This window comes from Lithobates pipiens, unplaced genomic scaffold (assembly GCF_037356315.1).
Source record: "Lithobates pipiens isolate NorthernLeopardFrog02 unplaced genomic scaffold, aLitPip1_a1.2 Scaffold_3, whole genome shotgun sequence".
Lineage (NCBI taxonomy): Eukaryota > Metazoa > Chordata > Amphibia > Anura > Ranidae > Lithobates > Lithobates pipiens.
The window spans coordinates 169,982,473-170,004,747 of NW_027507790.1; the positions used below are offsets into that span (position 1 = coordinate 169,982,473).

The 22,275-nt window shown below is 41.3% G+C and overlaps 1 protein-coding gene across 2 annotated transcripts in view; it reads left to right on the forward strand.

The window, feature by feature from the left end:
• LOC143940769 (baculoviral IAP repeat-containing protein 1a-like) overlaps positions 1–22,275 on the forward strand; it is a 206,367-nt gene that overhangs the window by 148,263 nt on the left and 35,829 nt on the right. For both annotated transcript variants that reach the window (XM_077462488.1, XM_077462489.1), the window contains 4 exons: positions 4,455–4,536; positions 7,352–7,400; positions 14,317–16,458; positions 19,213–19,383. In XM_077462488.1, coding sequence (XP_077318614.1) covers positions 4,455–4,536; positions 7,352–7,400; positions 14,317–16,458; positions 19,213–19,383 — 2,444 coding nt within the window. The remainder of the gene's footprint in view (positions 1–4,454; positions 4,537–7,351; positions 7,401–14,316; positions 16,459–19,212; positions 19,384–22,275) is intronic.

The following is a 22,275-nucleotide window of genomic DNA, read 5'->3' on the forward strand; positions in this document are numbered from 1 at the left end:
GCAGAGCAACCACCATTATGCTACTATAATTAGGTACCAAGAAAGGTAAAGCTATGTACACATGATCGGGCATTCCAACAACAAAACCGCTGATTTTTTTCGGACGGTTGTTGGCTCAAACTTGTCTTGCATACATATGGTCACACGAATGTTGTCGGAAATTCCGAACGTCAAGAAAGCGGTGATGTACAACTTTTATGATGAGCCGAGAAAAATTAAGTTCAATAGCCAGTGCAGCTCTTCTGCTTGATTCTGAGCATGCGTGGACTTTTGTGCATCGGAATTGTGTACGCACGCTCGGAATTTCCGACAACAAGCCTTGTTGATCCTTTTCTCTGAAGTTCATTGACAGACACAGCACCCACCCCTCCTATTTATGTTTGTACTGCTTTTTGACAAAGCTGGTGCTCACAAGTACTTCCCGCAGTAGCTGCACTTGTTTCCTCTCCTGGGTGCACTCATAGGGGGTTATTTACGAAAGGCAAATCCACTTTACACTGCAAGTGCACTTGAAAGTGCACTTGGAAGTACAGTCGTTCTGAAACTAAGGGGTAGATCTGAAATGAGTGGAAGCTCTGCTGATTTTATCATCCAATCATGTGCAAAAGCTAAAATGCTTTTTATTTTCCTTGCATGTCTCCCTCGGATCTACAGCGACTTTACTTCCAAGTGCACTTTCAGTGCACTTTCAAGTGCACTTGCAGTGCCAAGTGTATTTTCCTTTAGTAAATAACCCCCATAGTGTAATATGCCACATATTTATTATAGAAATAAAAGGATCCACTTAAAATGACATAAACAGACACCGGCTTTACATTGCAGAGTATAACTCCTTTCACTGTCAGGAAATACTTTTCAGGGAATCATATTTTTTTTTAGACAATTTTTTAGAAAAATTGCCTGGGGGCCATGCAGGGCGGAGTTTCGATTTTGTGTCATGGGCTGTGCTGGTGCCTTTGTCTCCTGTTGGGGCTCCTCTGTGGCAGGTGTATGTCCCGGTGCAGTGTTCTCACGGCAGTGGTGGGCTTGCAGTTGGGGTTGGGTCGGGGAGTCATGTGGGGCAGTGACTGTTTTGTGGTGTAGTGTTGGCACATTTTCTGTGGGGGGGTGGGGGTTCCAGGTAGGTATGGTCTCATGCAGTTAAGGTTCCTCATGCAATTTTACGTTTCTATGCAATTTTCAGTTTCTCATGCAATTTATGGTTTCTCATGCAATTTGCGGTTTCTCATGTAATTTACGGTTTCTCATGCAATTTACGGTTTCTCATGCAATTTATGTTTTTTTATGCTGTTTACGGTTTTCCTGCAGTTGACTTTTTCATGTGAATTACGGTTCTTACGCAATTAGTTTTTTTCTGCGATTTACGGTTTTCATGAAAGTTACGGCAAGGTTCTCATACAATTTACGTTTCTCATGCAATTTCCGTTTTTTATGCAATTTACGTTTTTTTAATGCAACTTACAGTTCTTACGTAATTTATGCTTCTCATGCTGTGTACGGTTTCTCATGCAAGTTACGGTTTCTCATGCAAGTTACGGTTTCTCATGCAAGTTACGGCTTCTCATGCAATTTACGGTTTCTCATGCAAATTACGGTTCCTCATGCAATTTTATGGTTTCTCATGCAATTTTTACTTCTCATGTCAATTCATGTATTTCCCATGTTTCTTTCATTTCTCATGTTACGGTTCTCACGTTTTCCCATGTTTCTTACATTTTCCCATGTTTCTTACATTTTCCCATGTTTTCTTACGTTCTCAAGTTTCCCATGTTTCTTATGTTCTCAAGTTTCCCATGTTTCTTATGTTCTCAAGTTTCCCATGTTTCTTTTATTCTCACGTTTCCCATGTTTCTTTCATTTTCCCTTTTCCCATGTTTCTTACGTTTTCCCATGTTTTCCTATGTTTCTTACGTTTTCCCACGTGTCCCATGTTTCTCACGTTTCATGTTATAGGCATTTTCATGTCATTGCCTTTCGTTCGCTGCATTTCCGTTTATGCTAGTGCTTACATACAGGATCTGTCACGTCTACAGATGCATACGGGCTGAGGTTTCGTTTTTTTAATTGGTTGTCGTTCCACAAACTTCTTGCCTGTAGTCCATACGTCATACATGCACGTTCACCATTACACCTTTACTACTACCATCATTTTTTATTTCCTGTCTTGGTGCTACAGGTTGCTTGGGCTCACTTCTGCATACAGTAAGGTGGTGTTGTCATTAGGTTCACTTTCATGCGTTGTTGGTCTTGTAATTTCTGCACCCACATCCTTATACTTGTCATGTATCAGGGGTATTGTTATGTCATGGGCTGGTTATCTGTTATGTTCTCTGGTTGTTTTCACACAACTGGGTTGTCAATGTTCTTCCACTGCAGGTTACCCATCATGTCTATGGGTTAAACGGATTGAGGTGATCGTTTTTAATTGGCTTGTTCGGTGGCAAGTCTCCTCATCTGTTCTTACGCTGTTCACATATATTTCGTACAAAACTCACGCTTCTCATGTAGTTAGTTTCTCATGCGGGTACGTTTCTCAGGCAATTTATGTTTCTCATGCAATTTATGTTTCTCATGCAACTCACGTTCATGTTTCTCTCGTTTTCCCAGGTTTCTCTAGTTTTCCCAGGTTTTGCTCATTGTTCATCAATTCAAGTTCTCGTGCAACCTGCGTTTCTTATGCAGTTTGCGTTTTTCTTGCAGCCTCGGTTCTGATGCTGCTCATGTTTTCATCAGCTTGCGCTACTCATCCTTGTCATTCAGTCACGTTGCTTCACGCAGCTTACATTCTTGTCACGGGTTTCTCAATCTGCTCACGTTTCTCTCGCAGTTTATGTTCCTGACCCAGTTGTGTGTCATTTCCACACTACCTTTAATTTCCTAGCTATGTCCAGCCAGGAGTTGCGCAATGGTATGGAATTATTGGTAAGTCAGCCTATTGCAGCTCCAGCAGCTTCTACTGGCTCAGGGGCTTTAGTGGATTCCAGAACCCTCTCGGTGCCTAGGCCAGTACCAGTAGGCTCAGGTCTTGGACGCAGATTATTTTTTTCTCAGTTTCCAGCATTTGTCCTGGATTAGGTTTCCATTGGGCTGACGCAGCAACCTAGATCAATAAATCTTTATTTTTTATACCAGGAAGGCTCATGACTCTGCTTGGGATGTTTTCCAGGCTTTCCGGTCAAGATTTCCTAGTCCTGACGGTTAGCATCCAGTTCCTATTTGCTTTTCAGTTTTTTGCCACTTCCAACTCATATCGGCCTACAGCACTATCAGGGCATATCTGGCTGAGACTCAGCATTTCATGTTGTTGGAAGACCCCGATAGGCCTTTCTTCATTATTTGCGCACTCTAGTTAAGCCATCCTGAGGGATCCAAAAGAGTAGCCCTCCTGCTGTGCTCAACAGACTTCCCATCGTGGGTCATATTTTTTTCGTGACATATCTGACATGCTCTCATCGTCTCCTTTTGCGTTGTTAACCAACTTGGTGCTCCAGGCAGCGCTATATCTGGCCTTTTATGGTTCCCGGGTCTCGCATTCTTTTGGCCAATAAACTGGTTTTTAAACCCGGCCTTTCCTGTTACATCTACGTGCTCGCAAGATGCAGCAATCGGGTGGTGACACTGTCATCAGGTTCTTGGAGCCTGGCAAGGAGTGGTGCCCGGTGTTGGTTTAAATCAGCTTGTCAGTGCTGCATCTGTTAAACCCAGAGATGGTCCTCTGTTGCCTTTACCTAGTGCTCCCCTCTCCGCAGCTCAATGCATACTTATTTGCCGTCCCCTTTTTGGCCTATCGGGGGCTGGACCATTAAGCATACTTTTGGCTTTTCATTTAGGATAGGAGCGGCTTCTGTGACTTTGCGCCAGGTGGTCCCGGCTATTATTATTTGGAATTTGGGTAGGTGGAGGTCCTCTTGTTTTTTTTGGGTATGTCTCAGGGCCTTTTTTGAGATGTCATGAGCGTTTGTCAATTTGACAGATTGAACGTTAAGTCAGTGTGTAATAAATCTGTTTGTTAAGCTTTCATCCTACTGTGTTTATTTTTGCCCCCTTTTAGGCATACTGACCACGTGACCCCGGCACACCTCAGGCCAATTGTCTCTGTTGCTCTTTTGTTCCTTTTCCTATACTATCCACAGATTGACTCCGGGTACAAGTGTAAGGCTGACCAAAGGTCAGCCTGAATTTGTAGGAGGAGTCAGGCTGCATAAAGCCTGCCCTCCTTTGCCTCCTCCCTCGTGGTCGCAGGCTCTCGTGTCCCATCCACCCATTCCCTTTTTCTTTTTTTTTTTTTTCATTTCATACTTGGGTATGCCCCCTTTAAGGCATACTAACTACGTGACCCTGGCACGCCTCAGGTCAATGTTCTCTGTTGCTCTTTTGTTCCTTTTCCTATACTATCTACAGATTGACTCCGAGTACAAATAAAATGTATTTTAATCCTGTATGTTTTTCAATAGGTGTTCATTTCTCCAGAGCCAAAAAAACAAGGATGAAATTGAACAATACATAGCAAATTACTGTGGATTTGCTGGATTGATGGTAAATATAATTTAGTGCTGATAACCTGCTTGGAGTGAACAAATTGTATGGTGACAATTTCATTTACTAAAAACAGACACATAGACGGAATATTCCATACAGTTACACAAGTGGCAGTTGACTGTAATAAAGCGGTAGTAAACCACAAAACAAAATGATGTGATGCTGCATACACACAACCAGTTTTTCCACCAGAATAAACTCTGACGGTCTTTCTGACGCAGTTCCGACGGAGTTCCGCTGAAACTGACTTGCCTACACATGATCACACCAAAGTCCATTCGTTTAGAATGCAGTGAGGTACAGCACGTACAACGGGGCTAGAAAAAGGAAGTTCAATAGCCAGTAGCCAATAGCTGCCCTTGCGTCGTTTTTGGTCCGTTGGAATAGCATACAGACGAACGGTTTTCCCGATCGGAATTGATTCTGTCAGAAAGATTTAAAACATGTTCTATTTCTAGGTCCATCAGAATTTTTGAAAAAAAGTCAGATGAAGCCCATACACGATCAGAATATCCGATAAAATGATTCCCTCTGACCTTTTCTGACGGAAAGACCGGTCTTGTGTAAGCGGCATAAGAGTAGCTTAGCAAGCCTTAAAGTGACATTATAGTTTCTGTGCACCCATAGTCAGCTGCTTGTCCATTCACACAGGGAGCAAGCCTCTGCCCCACCCATACTCTTTGCTCATTGGCTCACTGGCCGTGATTGACAGTAGGGGAAGCAAATGGCTACTGCTACTTTCTCAGGCAATGAAAAGGGAGAGACCGGCGGGAGGTACAATGCTAGATCAAGATGGGGCTCGGTTAAGTTTTGGGGGGCTGGAGGCTCTGCTGCACACAAGGTTTTTTACCCTCATACATAGAATGTATGAATTCTCAATGAATGAAAGAAAAAAAATTGTCTCAGTCAGTTCTCCAACTCCTACTCCTTGTCTGGACAGCTTTGTCTGGTAAGGCAAGTATAAAATATGACAGACTTAATGGCCAAATCTGCAGATGAACCCCACCCCCAAACACACACATACACAAAAAAACAAAAAAACAATAAAAACAAATGCAGCCACCACATCTAAGGATTGGTAAGCTGCAATGTAATATGATTTTTTTTGGGGGGGGGGGGGGGCTTAATACTGCTTTAAAGAGTGGTAATGCATATTTTAATAATGAAAAAAATTGTGAAAAAAATGTAAAAACAGTTCAGATGTTGAAGTGTAAGTCAAGCCAGAACTTTTGTTTCTTAGTTTTGGCTAGAGTGAGGAAGGTTTAGCACCCCTTTAAGGTTTTTACTGTTATCCAGAGCTCAGTTAGGGAGATTTACCCTCACTACCTGTCCTGTTGTTTAACCAGACAGGAAGTCAGGGTAATAGCAATACAAACAGAAATTAAAATATTTATTCTTTTGTAAAATAGGGGAACTTCTGTCAGATGTTTATTGCTGTTGGTGTGACTGTTGTAGATTTAACCTTCCAGTCTCGAGAAACTGTTATTGTTAAGAAATCTCTCTTATGGAGCCCTGGATAGAAGTGAAAACCCAGCACTGTATCCATAACTAGAAAAAACTTTTCTGGCTAGACATACATTGTTGGGGGTATAGTGCTAAATGTCTGCTCCCCCACTTAGCACCCTGCAGATTTTCCATCTCCGTTATCCTTTGGCTGTGCATCAATCATGGTTGCTCATTTTCTGTGTTACTAGGGGCCACCTAACACCCTAGTCGAAATTCAGGCATGAAGAGACTCTTATGCCCCATACACACAATTGGACTTTCTGACAACAAAACCTCAGATTTTTGTTCGAAGGTTGTTGGCTCCAACTTGTCTTGCATACACACCGTCACACAAATGTTGGCCAACAATTACGAATGTTGGAACGTAATGACATACAAGACGTACGATGACCCGAGAAAAAGGAAGTTCAATTGCCAGTGCGGCTCCTTCTGCTTGATTCCGAGCATGTGTGAACTTTTGTGCATCAGACTTGTGTACACATTATCGGAAATTCCGACAACAACGTTTTGTTGGCGGAAAATTTGAGAACCTGCTAACCAACACACGGTTGGACTTTCAGCGAACAAGCTCACATCCAACATTTGTTGTCAGAAAATCCGATCGTGTGTACAGGGCATTATGGTGGCCATAATTGTAACAATCTGATTCTACGATGCTTCACAGAATCAGACAGTATGATTGAGTCTTTGAATTATCGAAAAGGCACACACTGGAGTTGATTTACTAAAAGTGCAAAATCTGGTACAGCTCTGCATATAAACCAATCAGCTTCCAGGTTTTATTGTCAAAACTTAATTGAACAAGCTGAAGTTTGAAGCTGATTGGTTTCTATGCAGAGCTTCACCAGATTTTCTACTCTCCAGTTTTAGTAAATTAACCCCACTGTGTAACCCATCATTTCTGAGCAAAACCAAAAAATTGGTTTCCATAGGAATAGATTGATTCAATTGATATGATTGTTATGTGTATGGTGCTCATATTTTTCTCCAGGCCAGTAAGTAGATCGACATTACAGTCACATATAGAATCATTCTGGCCACCATTATACTGATTTTGAATACTGAAAGATGTCGACAGGTATGAAGTGCAGACAGCCATATACCTGAATACCCCCCCCCCCCCCAACTGCTGGGCTATTCTGACAGGCTATGCTATGATATTACCACATATTGCTGTCAGAAATGACTAGAGTGATGATTCTTTGATGGAATATGACCAACTCTGGAGGTCTATAAAATCTGTCACTGTAGTTAATGAAATGTATAATTGTGTATCCATGCTTACTATCTATGCCATTTATTCTAGGGTGCATCTTTTACAAATGTATTGGAAGAAAGGATTCTGCCAATAGTAGGTAAGTATATTCCATATATCATTTATAGAAAATAGTCTGATAGTGGCCCTTATTTACTAAGGGTGATGGCAGATGGAAAAATCAGCCAGGAAAGGGAACCAATGGAATGGAATTTCTCCCTTGGCTTGCAATGCCGCAGAATCGTACTTGCTGGCAAAGCAGTGACATCCTGCTTGTCTAGGCTAGAAAGAAAGCAACTCCATAGAAAACATAAGTTGTCCATTGGTAATCCTTTTGCCACCAAATTGTTGCTGGAAACAGGATTGTTTGTGTGACAGTGACCTAGTCATATAGTTACTATATAAAAATGATACATCTATCAATCATCACTGAAAATGCTGAGGATGGATAGTTTCTGGATGCAGGAATTTGACACTGATATTTTGTTGCAAATTTCTGGGCCTTGGATCTATTAGTACAAGAAAATGTTTTATTTTTCCTGTAATATCACTGTGATAATATGCTGCTTGTGAAAATATACTTTGTAGTTTAACCACTTGCTTACTGGGCACTTAAACCCCGCTCAGTCCCAGACCAATTTTCAGCTTTCAGTGCTGATGCACTTTGAATGACAATTGCGCGGGCATACAACACTGTACCCAAATGAAATTTTTTTAAAAAAATTCCCACAAATAGAGCTTTCTTTTGGTGGTATTTAATTACAGCTCAGAGTTTTATTTTTTGCTAAACAAACAAAAAAAGATGCAAAAAAAAATAAAAAATAAATCATGTTTAATAGTTTGTTATAAAATTTTGCAAACGGGTCATTTTTCTCCTTCATTGAAGTGCGCTGATGAGGCGGCACTGATAGGCTGCACTGGTGGGCACTGATGGGCTGCATTGGTGGGCACTGATAGGCTGCACTGGTGGGCACTGATAGGCTGCACTGGTGGGCACTGATAGGCATAGTTAAGGCGGCACTAATAGGCACAGATAAGGCGTCACTGATGGGCAAAGATGGGCACAGATAAGGTGGCACGGATGGGTGGCACAGATGGGTGGCACGGATGGGTGGCACGGATGGGTGGCACGGATGGGCACTGATAGGTACCACTGATAGATGGGACTGATGGGCACTGATAGGTGGCACTGATAGGTGGCTCTGATAGATGGCACTGCTGGGCACTGATGGGCGGCACTGCTAGGCACTGATGGGCGGCACTGCTGGGCACGGATATGTGGCACTGGGGTGTAGCACCTTTGTTGAGGCAGATTGTGGGCACTGCTGGGTGGCACTGTGGGCACTGCTGGGTGGCACTGCTGGGTGGCACTATGGGCACTGCTGGGTGGCACTGTGGGCACTGCTGGGTCGCACTGTGGGCACTGACGGGGGGCACTTTCTTTTTATTAATGTGGCACTGGCAGGGGGAAGGTGGGCACTGGCAGGGGGCAGGTGGGCATTAGCAGGGCTGGCCATGATCGGGACTGATGTCCCGATCACAGCCGCTGGTGATCGGCTTTTTTTTTTTCTCCTCGCGCTGACAGCGCAAGGAGGAATAATAGCCGATTACCGGCTCTGTTATATCACATGATCAGCTGTCATTGGCTGACAGCTGATAACGTGATAAGGGGTCGGGATCGACCCCTTGCACGGATTGGTGAGCAGGCGAGTCTCATAGACTCGCCGATCACAGAGCGTGCCGCGCGCACCCCTCAGGGGGCGCGCAGGCCGCTCGTGCACGGGACGACTTCAATAGACGTAGTCCCGGAAAAGGAGATCCGCGCTGTAGCCGTCATTTGGCTATAGCGCGGATCTCAAGTGGTTAAAGGGTAACTCCAGTTTTGAGGGAAAAAATAGTAAATACAAAAAAATAATATTGTATACAATTGTTACACACGTCATGTTGTAATTGAATGTTATTAAAAATTACCTTTCCTTTTCAATCTGCAGTCTTCTATAAAATGCAGTGCAATATGGCTACATGGAGGCATTCTGTGCACAGATGGTGTACAGAACACCCCCCCCCCCCCCCCAAAAATAGTAATTTCCTGCTTGTGTGATTGGCTCACTGATTTTCTCACAAGTCTGCACTAAGACAAGTCAGATTTTTGGCATCGCCTGCAACAAACATTTAATTATTGGTTTGATACTCCCAAAGGGAAATCACATCTAAAGGCATGCAGACCCTACCACTTTGCTCATTAGAGCCCTGCAGGTGCAGCAGCTTATTGATAATTATAAAATCACTCCCGTGTTGATTCACACACATGCACATGGAAAAATACACAGCTTTTTCTTCAGAATAACAAAAGGTAGGAATCTGCAAGAAAGTTTGTTAAAGTCCTTGTAATGTACATTGATCAGCCAGAGGGGAATGTTTTTTTCTCAAGAAAAGTGCAGCTACTCTTTAAACTTTAGGGGGTAAAGATCCCTTTAGGGGTTAGATTTAGGTGTACCTTTAGTTTAGAAGAGGTTAAGAGTTAGACCCCTTTCACACTGGGGCATTTTTCAGATGCTTTTGCGCTAAAAATAGCTCCTGTAAAGCGCCTGAAAAACACCTCCCCTGCAGTCCAAATGTGAAAGTCCGAATGCTTTCACACTGGGGCCCTGTGCTGGCAGGACGTTAAAAAAAGTCCTGCAAGCAGCATCTTTGGAGAGAAGGAGCAGTGTATACACTGCTCCTCCACTGCTCCTGCCCTTTGAAATGAGTGGCGTTACATGGGCGCATTTAACCCTTTATTCGACCACTAACGGGGGTTAAAAGTGCCTCTAGCGGCCAATAGTGCCGCTTAAATGACAGCTTTATCGGTTAGGTTTATGGTTTCTGTTTAGGTTAAAGAGGGACTGTACTGGGGAAAAAAATATTAAAAGCCAGCAGCTATAAATACTACAGCTGCTGACTTTTAATAAATGGACACTCACCTGTCCCGGGGTCCAGCGATGCCGGCAGCCGAGGCCGATCGATCGCTCGGCTCTCGGCTGCTGCCGCCACAATTCTAGGTGAGGGAATCAGGAAGTGAAGCGAATCGGCTTCACTTCCCGGTTCCCTACTGCGCATGCGCGAGTCGCGCAGCGCAATAGGAATTGTCCGCGCTGTCTCTGGGACCCGTGTGTGTCCCAGCAGACAGCGCGGCAGGACAGGAAGAGGCATAGACTCCCACGGGAGTCTATGCCCGGAAGTGGGTGTAAATACCTGTCTTTGACAGGTATCTCCACCACCCTCCCCCCTGAAAGGTGTCAATTGTGACACCGGAGGGGGGGAGGGTTCCGATCAGCGGAAGTTCCACTTTAGGGTGGAACCCCGCTTTAACTATTATGTGGAGTTAATTTTTGGAGGGGTAGAAGAGGAGGGGAGCACTTGGTTATAAAAATAGAGAGAGAGAGTAACTCCAAAGGGAAACACACAGCAGTGTAATAATTGCAAAAATAGAAAATATTTATTAATAAAATTTCCACAAAAAGGCAACATTCATCACACCACAGTAAAAACCATTAAAAAGACAACATTGTCAATAGTATTAAAAACAAAGAAAAAAACCCAGGCTCACATGCATTACCCACTATCATACCAGCAGTCAACCATATGCAGGGATGAGGCACTCAGTTGAAAGCACTGATGGCCAAGAAATTGCTGAAACAATTATGAATCTAGACCAATGGTTTAGACACATCAAAAATAGTCCTTGAAAACAATGATGCCCCATACACATGACCGGAGTTTCTGGCAGACTAGCTCCGGCTGACTTTTCAGCAGAGTTCCGACGGACTTGCGAACGAACGGACATGGCCACACACGAACGGACTAAGTCATTTCGAAAGTCTGTTCCTTCTGAACGTGATGAAGTAAGATGGGACTAAAAAAGGAAGATTAATAGCCAGTAGCCTATAGCTTCCCTTGCATCGTTTTGGTCCGTTGGACCAGTATACTGACGAATAGTCGGACCTAGTCTGCCGGAAAGTCCGGTCCTGTGTACGTAGCATGAAGGGAACCAATCCATCCGTATTGTGTGGACTGCTTGTTGATTAAAGAAATACCTGCAGGAGCTTAAGGCTGCTTTCACACTGGGGCGGTATTCAGGCGTTACAGCGCTAAAAATAGCGCCTGTGTAACGCCTGAAAAAAACCGGCCCCTTTAACTCCAGTGTGAAAGCCGGAGGGCTTTCACACTCACACTGGAGCGATGCGCTGGCAGGACGGTGAAAAAAGTCCTGCTAGCCGCATCTTTGCAGCGGTGAAGGAGCGGTGTATTCACCGCTCCTATACCGCTCCTACCCATTGAAATCAATGGGACACCGCGGCAATACCGCCGGCAAAGCGCCGCTGCAGCGGCGCTTTGCGGGCGGGTTTAACCCCTTTTCGGCCGCTAGCGGGGGTTAAAACCACCCCGCTAGCGCCCGCACACCGCCGCTAAAACGACGGTAAAGCGCCGCTAAAAATAGCGGCGCTTTACCGCCGACGCTGCTCTCGCCCCAGTGTGAAAGCAGCCTAATAGAAGATGAAGGATCAGATCAACTAGCATGTATAAAAGCTGACAGAGGAACAGAGCCAGAAAAGACTAATGCCACATACACATGATCGGAATTTTGGTCGGAAAAAGCTCTGATGGTTTTCCCAATGGAATTCCGAAGGGATTTCACTCAAGCTGTCTTACATACACACTTACATACACACAATGCGGTGACATACAACACGTACGATGGGACTAGAAAAAGGAAGTTTAATACCCAGTAGCCAATAGCTTCCATCTCCTAGTTGAATCTGATCATGCGTGAGTTTTTGCACGTCGGAATTGCATACACACGATCGGAATTTCCGATAGAAAGTTTTTCCATCTGAAAAATTGAGAATATGCTCTCAAATATTTGCTGGCGGGAATTCGGCCAGCTAAATTCCGATGGAGCATACACACGGTCGCATTTTGCAATGAAAAGCTCTCATCTGTCTTTTGCTGGCCGAAATTCCGATCGTGTGCACTCGGCATAACTGTTGATGTTACAGCCTGATATGTGAAGGTGAGGGGACATCCACTCGGCGATAGAAGCGGCAGTGCAGTAAGGATGAAAAGAACGAGAACTGAGTCCCTGGAACTACCTCACCCAAGGCCGCGCTGATGCTTGTTCCTCACTCACAGATCTGTTCATGTAGTTAGTGGGCCGTCAGTATAGTCTTTCAGACTTCCACAGACCGCTGGGTCAGCGGATCAGCATGAGAGTTCATGCGGACGTGGAGGTGTATAAGATGCTGATAGCACTTCTCCAATCTTCAAAGCTCAGACAGCTTGATGCGCACCATTAAAGCAGATGGCTGTATGTGCTGAGAGTTGATCGATTGATCAGGTGGGGGGGCAGATGAAAGGCACTGTGCAGATGCAGGTGAGGCTGATTCAGATGACGTTGAAACACCAATGCATTTCACTCACATGACGTGAGTTTCATAATTTATTTTAACATTTGCAAATTATTAAACTTTTTTTATTCATATAGATCTTTATTTTACAAATAAACGTTTAATATGAGGTGCACCCATTAAGGTTTTATAGAGCATTATGGGCTTTCTAGAGGGAGAGCACTTGCAGTTGCCTATCCTTATGTGATACTTGTTTTGCAACTGAATCTCCACATGGACCCCTCTGAAAAAGCAAGGGAGGAGGCGTGTATAAATTAGACGTCAGTTACTATGCTCATTAAACAACAGACTTTTTAGAAATGCAGCTTACCTGCTGGCTGAAATTCATGAATATAAAATATTAATATGCCATGAATTGTTTTTATACTAAATAAAAATAGATAAAGGCTTTTAATAATTGTATTTTGAGTCTTGAGCATAATAAAGAAGAAAATATATTAAAACACTGTACATCCCATTAAAGATAAGTCTGAACTTGTGGTCCACAGCCTTTATGAAATTAGAACGATGTGCACTAAACTCTGGTTGTAACCCCTGTTGTTATTCAGCCTGCTGAACCTTCTCCATATAGCCTCATTAAATTTACATTTTGGCACCAGTCATTTAACTGCTTCAGCCCCAGAAAATTTTACCCCCTTCCTGACCAGAGCACTTTTTGCGATTCAGCACTGTGTCATTTTAACTGATAATTGCGCGGTCGTACGACATTGCACCCAAACAGAATTGACGTCCTTTTTTTCCACAAATAGAGCTTTCTTTTGGTGGTATTTGTTTACCTATTGTTTTGCACTATAAACAAAAAAGAGAGCGCCAATTGTGAAAAAAATGCAATTTATTTACTTTTTGCTATAATAAATATCCCCCAAAGATATATTTTAAAAAAAAATGTCCTCAGTTTAGGCCAATATGTATTCTTCTACATGTTTTTGGTAAAAGAAATTGCAATAAGTATATATTGATTGGTTTGCACAAAAGTTACAGTATCTACAAAATAGGGGATATATTTATGGCATTTTTATTATTAATTACTAGTAATGGCAGCTATCTGCTATTTTATCGTGATTGCGCCTTAATGGCTGACACATCGGACAACATTTGACACATTTTTAGGATCATTGGCATTTATACTGCGATTACTGCTATAAAAATGCATTGATTACTGTAAAAATGTCACTGGCAGGGAAGGTGTTAACACTAGGGGGCGACCAAGGGGTTAATTGTGTTCCCTAGTGTGTGTTCTAACTGAAGAGGGGGGACTGTGTAGGAGGAGATGACAAATAGCTGTTCATACTCTGTATGAACAGACAATCTGTCTCTTCTCCCCTCAGAGAACCAGGCACTCGCATTGGCTCAGTGGGCGAGCAGCGGGCACGCGCCTCCGGTGGTACGCACGTGCCCCTAGTGGCCACAGGGCAAATTGACGTAACATAGCGTCGTTTCACCCAGCCGTGTCATTCTGCCACAGTACAACTACGGTGGCTGATCAGCAAGTGGTTAAATAGAAATCAAAATAAGTTTATTTAATATTTAAAAAAAACTATATAACATGTACACTTGTTTTTTGCACAGAAACAACTCACAAACATTTTCTGCTGATTGAAACAATAGAAACACTGAACAAACAGCTCGTTGAAAAGTATACTGACTCCACTTTCCTTAATATGTTCCCATTTGGAGATTCGTTTTCGATAGATCTGAGATTACTCTTTGCTGATATCTCTGTTGTGTTAAAAGACACTAGAAATCATCCATTGAGGAAACTGACATTACCAGATGTCCTAGCAGAGCTGGGGGACATCACTATGATAGAAGGTGAAGCTGGCAGTGGGAAGACAGCTCTGCTCAGGAAGATTGCCATTCTCTGGGCTACAGGAAAGTGTCCTATACTCAACAGATTTAGCCTTGTGTTCTATATCTCAGTACCTTCCTCAGAGAGCCAGCAGTCTCTGTGTGACATGATCTGCCATCAACTGATTGGATCTAATACATCTCTTACAGAAGAGTCTTTGGGGGAAATTATAAAACAGTTTCAGGACAGAGTTTTGTTCCTATTGGATGACTATGGTATGGTGGACACCATTCCTGAAGCAATAGAAGAGCTTTTACTAAAGAACCCCTGGAATAGATTGAGTCTGGCAGTTACAGTGAGTACAGACAAGTCATGGAAACTGCGACAGTATGCAAGGACCGTACTGGGTATCCAAACATTTCCCTTATATAGTACTATTTACCTAGTGAAGAACATATTTTCACATGACAATGGCAAAATAGATACCTTTTTATTAGAATTAGTAAAGTCCCAAAACGTGCCAGCCATTTTGCAAACACCTCTTATTGCTGCTGCTCAGTGTTCCTCATGGATTGAAAATAGTGACTATAAATTTGATGATATCCATATTTTTAAAACATTTTTGAAATGCATTGAGCTGAAATTTCAAGCTGAAAAAGAAGCATTGATGTCCCAGATTGTGTCATGTGGTGAACTTGCACTCAAGGGTCTTTTTCAATCAAAATTTCAGTTCTCAGATGATGATTTAAAAACCTCTGGGGTGGAGTGTGATAGCGCCATCAAATTTGGACTTTTGAGCAAATTTACAGCACAGAGACTTTGGTCCAGCTATAGGTTTTTTGACCCATCATTCCAGGAGTTTCTTGCAGGAAAGAGACTTAGTCAACTGTTAGAGTCTGATAAACCAGAGGATCTTAGCAAGGGTTTCCATTACCTCCATCAAGTGAACACTTTTCTCAAACTTCTGGGACGTTACAGCTATTTCCTAAAATATGCCAGCAGGATTTCTACAAAGGCAACCTTAAAGATCTTGTCTTTTTTATTCACACTCTATGACAACCCTGAGGCATTGGACTGTGACCTGGAAAGTGGAGAACACTTGCAGAGACATCCAGAACTTCAACAGATAGAGGAAAATATTATTCTCCTGTTACGTGGACACAACCCTGTAAAGACAGTTTTACTTTTTATACTGGCAACAATAGCAATTGAAGCCGCAGAGGAAGGTCAAAGCCTACCTGATTGTGCTCCAGTAATCATGGAGTTTATGGCTGGGAAAACTCTTGGATTTTCGATAAATATCATAAGCAACAATTCTGCAGAGAACATTCTCAGTTTCATTGAGAAATATCCAGAATGTATTAGTTTGTTGAGCTGTATCCAAATTGTTATTGATGCCACAAACCAAATGACACCACCAGATTATTCAAAGCTAGAAAAATCTCTTGAAATGTTAGGAGTTCCAACAGTAGAAAGTGATTATTCGTCTGCTTATGTGTCAATTAGCAAAATTAAGGAAGACAATCAGAAGTCAAAGACAGACTGTGATAAATTATATTCACTGTTCCCAGAGCAAATTGTAATAAAGGACTCGATTATTTGTCCATTTATGTCAACGAAGGGACACAAGGTGCCGGTTTTTAAACTGGACATAATTAAAGCCAATGGAAACAATGCCTCTCAGCTAAACTGTGAACAGTTCAAAGTTCTGTTCTCGATCTCTGATCACATAGAGCTCAACCTGAATGAATGCAGAGATTTTGTTATGCACATCAGACCCGCAATAGTGGAGTTCTCAGATGCTTTCAGGAAGTTAGGTATATGTGACTCCTTTCTGACAGCTGACGAGCAAGATCTTATACTCAAGCTGTCATCTTTGGAATGCCTTGAGATTGGATGCAACCATGGTGAAAACTACCCAGGTAAAAGAATATTATAGTTATACTGCCACGTATTTGCTGTAGACAACATGACTGTCGACAACATGATTTGTGTTCTGCAGTGCCAAATTGACTAATCATGACATGTGAAATGAAATGTACAATCTTTACTATATAGTATATGATGAGACAGAAAGGAAATCAAGTCACTCACTACCAATGTGTCACTGTCACTCCCTATCAACATTTGTAGCCTGTGTAGTTCTCCTTTGTGTTATGTTATAAAGTGGGTATTACGCACATGGAAAATACTACTTTATAGAAAGGGTTATTTTAAAATTGCAATCGAGTCAAAGGAATAAAAGTGATTTTAGGATAAAAATAGATGAGAGCTAGTTAAAGGTACACTCTAATGATTTTGTTTAAATTAATTTTATTTTTTTATATTGTTATTGTAAGTCTATACTTCTTATTTATTTATTACTACTATTTATTACTACTTTTATTTTACAAATAAATATAAGGTGCAGGGATAAGGCCCCTTTCACACATGCGGATGATATGTCCGTATTTCATCCATCCGTTTGCGGATGAAATACGGACATCCATTCATCCCTATGGGATAGCGGGTGTCTGCGGATGAGCATCCGCAGACACCCGCTATTGTCCGCCTCCGCAAATGTCCGATTCTGCAGACGGAGGAAAATCCTATTTTTCTGTCCGTCTGCAGAGCGGATCGGATGAACACGGACACACGGTCCGTGCTCGTCCGATCCCCATAGAGGAGAGCGGAGAGCTGACAGGTCGGTCCCCGCACAGTGTGCGGAGACCGCCCTGTCCGCAGCCGGCTCAGCGGGGACAACGGAGCGATCCCCGCTGAGCGAGCGGATCATCACGGGGCGGATCATTACTGATCCGCCCCGTGTGAAAGGGGCCTAAGTCATTGCTCTGACTCAGTTGTGCTTTAAGTGGAGATTGAGTTATTATAGGCTTTTAGCAAATTGTGTAAGGTAGGCCTTGTAAGCATGTGAAAGGGAGACTAGAGCTCTTCTTGCCGGACAGTAATGTAAATAGAAAGTATTTCATTTATAAGAATAAATAATGTAAACAAGAAATCATTCTATGTGTGTAATATATATAATGCTGTGAAAAAGTATTTGCCTCCTTTCTGATTTTTATTTTTATTTTGCATATTTGTCACAATTAAATGACTCAGATCATCAAACAAAGATAACCCAAGTAAATACAAAATTCAGTTTTTGAATGATGGTTTCATTTATTAAGGCAAAAAAGCTGTCCAAACCTGCCTGGCTTTATGTGAAAATGTAATTGCCTCTAAACCTAATAACTGGTTGTGCCACCCTTGGCAGCAACAACTGCAATCAAGTGTTTGCAGTAACTGGCAATGAGTCTTTCACATTGCTGTGGAGCAATTTTGGCCCACTCATCTTTGCAGAATTGCTTTAATTCAGCCATATTGGAGGGTTTTACAGCATGAACGGCCTGTGTAAGGTCATGATACAGCATCCCAATTGTATTTAAGTCCGGGCTTTTACTAGGCCTCTCCAAAACCTAAATTTTGCTTTGTTTGAACCATTTGGAGGTGTGTTTTTCAGATCATTGTCCTGCTGTATAACCCAACTTCACTTGAGCTTGAAGTCACAAACCGATGGCCAAGCATACCCTTTTAGGATTTTCTGGTAGAGCTCAGAATTCATGGTTCTATCAATTATGGTAATTTGTCCAGGTCCTAAAGCTGCAAAGCAGCCCCAGACCATCACGCTACCACCACCATGTCTGACTGTTGTTATGATGTTCTTGTTATGAAATGCTGTATTTGTTTTATGCCAAATGTAACGGGACGCACACCTTCCAAAAAGTAAAATTTTTGTCTCATCAGTCCACAGAATTTTTGCCTAAAAGTCTTGGGAATAATCAAGGTGTTTTTTTAGTAAATGTGAGATGAGCCTGTGTGTTCTTTTTGGTCAGCATTGGCGTTGGCCTTAGAACTCTCCCATGGATGCCATTTTTGCCCAGTCTCTTTCTTATTGTTGAATCATGAACACTGATCTTACCTGAGGCAAGTGAGGCCTGCAGTTCTTTAGATGTTGTTCTGGGTTCTTTTCTGACCTCCTGGATGAGTCTTCACCATGTTCTTGGAGTCATTTTTGTAGGCCGGCCACTCCTGGGAAGGTTCACCACTGTTCCAAGTTATCTCCATTTGTTTATAATGGCTCTCCCCAAGGTTCACTGGAGTTCCAAAGCCTTAGAAATGGCTTTGAAAACCTTCCTAGACCGATACAAGTACATTACTTTGCTTCTAATCTGTTCTTAAATTTTTTTAGACAGCTTCTATTTATGTGATTTCTTGATTCAACCGATCTGGCAGTAATCAAGCCTTGGTGTGGCAAGTGAAATTTAACTCAGCTTTCCAAAAAATTGTGGTTAATCACTGTTCATTCATGATTCAGCATGGGGGGGATTACTTTTTCACACAGGGCCAAGCAGGTTTGAACAGCTTTTTTCCCTTAATAAATGAAATAATAATTTAAAAACTGCATCTTGGATTTTTGGATTTACATTTGTTATTTTTGTGTAATATAAAAATGTATTTGATGATCTGAATCATTTAAGTGTGAGAAATATGCAAAAAAAATAAAAAATCAGGAAGAGGTCAAATACTTTTTCACAGCACTGTGTACCGGTATATGTAATATATATATATATATATATATATATATATACAGTATATTCATTGGAGAAGCAGTGTTTCTGATCATGCAGTATATTTTGTAGAATTTCTGATTCGTAACATATACATGTTTGGAAAGCTACAAGAAGTGACGGTGTACCTCCTGGAAAACCCTGATGTATTAGATCACTTGCCAGACGAATTTGAAAAACTACACAAAATGAAAAAACTTGCTTTTGGTTGCACAGGATATAGCACTGGATCAGCTAAATTTGGTAAGTGGTATCTTTTCAGATATGTGGATCTAGTCCAATAATTTCTGACAATTTTAAAGTATAAAAATTAATAGGAATTCACTTGGTTTAGAGATGTATTACAGATGATAAGATACACAAACATGGATTTGAGCTAGCTGCACACCCTGTAGCTATATTTGGGAAAAAAATAATAGATTCCCCATGGGGTTTTTTGGCAGCAACAAAAAAACAATCACTTTTATAATATTTAAAATATGAGCTTTGGTGTACATTGTGCGGAAAAGTGGATACCAGAAAGCATGTACATTATATTGTGAGACATTCTTTCAGTAAATATGGAATTATGATCCCTAAAATATAACTTACATGACCATTTGACACTAAATACCCCTATGCATTTCGACCTTGGGAATTAATAGTCTTCCTCAGGAGGTTTCAGATATTTCTGTAATTATATCAAAAATGGACAAAGTTATACATTTCATAAAATTGATATTGAATTACTTATCAATGATGACAGCAAAATAAGTATTTGTATTTACCCAATCCACAAAACGATTCCACTTGAACCAGAGACTTTTCCTTAACAAGACCCAAACTCTTTCCCTGCAGGTAATCCTGGGCCCCGCTGCACCTCTCTCCACCCAAGGGGGAACCAACCCCCAAGGATCACAGGCTTACAAGCGGTGACAGTCTATAAGGGCCACCACAGCAGAGAGATAGCATGAAGGCGACAGCACCTGAGGACAACAATCATAAAGCATTTTTATATCTAAAATATATGCCATATAAGGATATATGTAAGATCTATATAATATACTACCAGACTGAGAGGAAGGCAAGTTTCAAAAAGAAAACTTGCAAGGAGTGATGGAATTATTAAAATTGGTTGACAATTATTAATTGTTCTTAGTTGATTATATTATATCTATAAATAAATATTATTAATATTATTTATTATTATTTTGTGAACGGGGATAAAGGAATGGCCATTGCCCTTAGAGTGATTCGTGTTGAAATTAATAAAATGAAATAAAATGTGAGTATGATGAATTGTGATGAATGTGAAAGTGAGAAGAAAACAAAAACAAAAAAAAAACATTTTTTTAATTATAAGGTGCTGAATAATAACTACTACGTGCTGATGTAAGAAGTGGTAAAAATCTAGGTGTGTCTTATCCTTTACCTCCCTACCCCCCTCCCCCCCTTCCATTCCCTCTCCCTTACCCCCCAATCCCAATAAAAATAACTGGTGATTGCGAGGGCTTTATCGTACTATTTACCCATTTTTCTTACTAAAGACTGTCGGCCTTGGGAGTGGCCCCGACTGGGCTTTCCATTATGCGAGTGATACCAAGCCATTAACGAAGGCCCTTCTGGGTCGGCCTAAAGGGGACCACTCTGGGAGCCGCATTAGCATAAAGGAGAGTACTAAGCGGGAGGACCACAGAAGACAGTTGGTATTATGGCCTTAGTTACTCTAGGTCTGATACTGATGTAATACGTTATGCTACCAAATGCTCCCCACAATGTACTGAATGTATTATTCGATGTAATAAGAGAACTGGGTGACTATTGTTTCTTTTAAAATCTGCTTCTGTATTACCTGCAATCCGTAAATAAAGAATTAAAAAATAAAAATAAAAATCTAGGCGTGGTGATTAGAAGAATAGGACAGCGTTATTCCAAAAATTACTTATGTATAAACACATCTAAATAGGCCTTTAGAATAAGGGTATTGCCATAACCCATAGAAAGTTCCCTGATTGTGTGGCCTGCTTTACATATGATGAAGATCCAAACAAAGTGTCAATTTAGAATGTTATTAAGCAAAAAATGCTAATAGCTTGAAATCTCCTAGGCTCCTAAAACCTCTCTTACCAGTCCGTCCTGATGTGTGGATCACTTGTGCGCCTGCCAGGGATCATCTAATGGATCCCGGCATGTGAGCATATTTATATTACTTACCCAAATTAATTAATTAATCTCAGGCACTGACATAAGGTATAACAGGTAAAAACCTGATTAAACTCACATCATATAAGGTACAATACATTAAAATCTAAGAACAGTTAATAATTGTCAATCAATTTTATTAATTCCATCACTCCTTGCAAGTTTTCTTTTTGAAACTTGCCTTCCTCTCAGTCTGGTAGTATATTATATAGATCTTACATATATCCTTATATGGCATATATTTTAGATATAAAAATGCTTTATGATTGTTGTCCTCAGGTGCTGTTGCCTCCATGCTATCCCTCTGCTGTGGTGGCCCTTATAGACTGTCACCCCTTGTAAGCCTGTGACCCTTGGGGGTTGGTTCCCCCTTGGGTGGAGAGAGGTGCAGCAGGGCCCAGGATTACCTGCAGGGAAAGAGTTTTGGTCTTTTTAAGGAAAAGTCTCTGGTTCAAGCAGAATCGTTTTGTGGATTGGGTAAATACAAATACTTATTTAGTCAGCATTGATAAGTAATTCAATATCAATTTTATGAAATGTATAACTTTGTCCGTTTTTGATATAATTACACATTAATTCCCAAGGTCGAAATGCATAGGGGTATTCAATGTCAAATTCTCATGTAATTTATACTTTAGGGATCATAATTCCATTATAATTTCACATTTACTGAAAGAATGTCTCACAATATAATGTACATGCTTTCTTGTATCCACTTTTCCGCACAATGTACACCAGAGCTCATATTTTAAATCTTTTGTACTGTAATGTAATTTGATAAGCGATCTTGATAATAAAATTAATCAATCTTTATAAAAGCAATTGTTTTTTTTGTTGCTGCCAAAAAAAAAAACATGGGGAATCTATTCTTTTTCCCAAAATACAGCATCATGTGTGTGTATGTATGTATGTATGTATGTGTGTGTATGTATACAGAAGTGATTGCTTATGCAC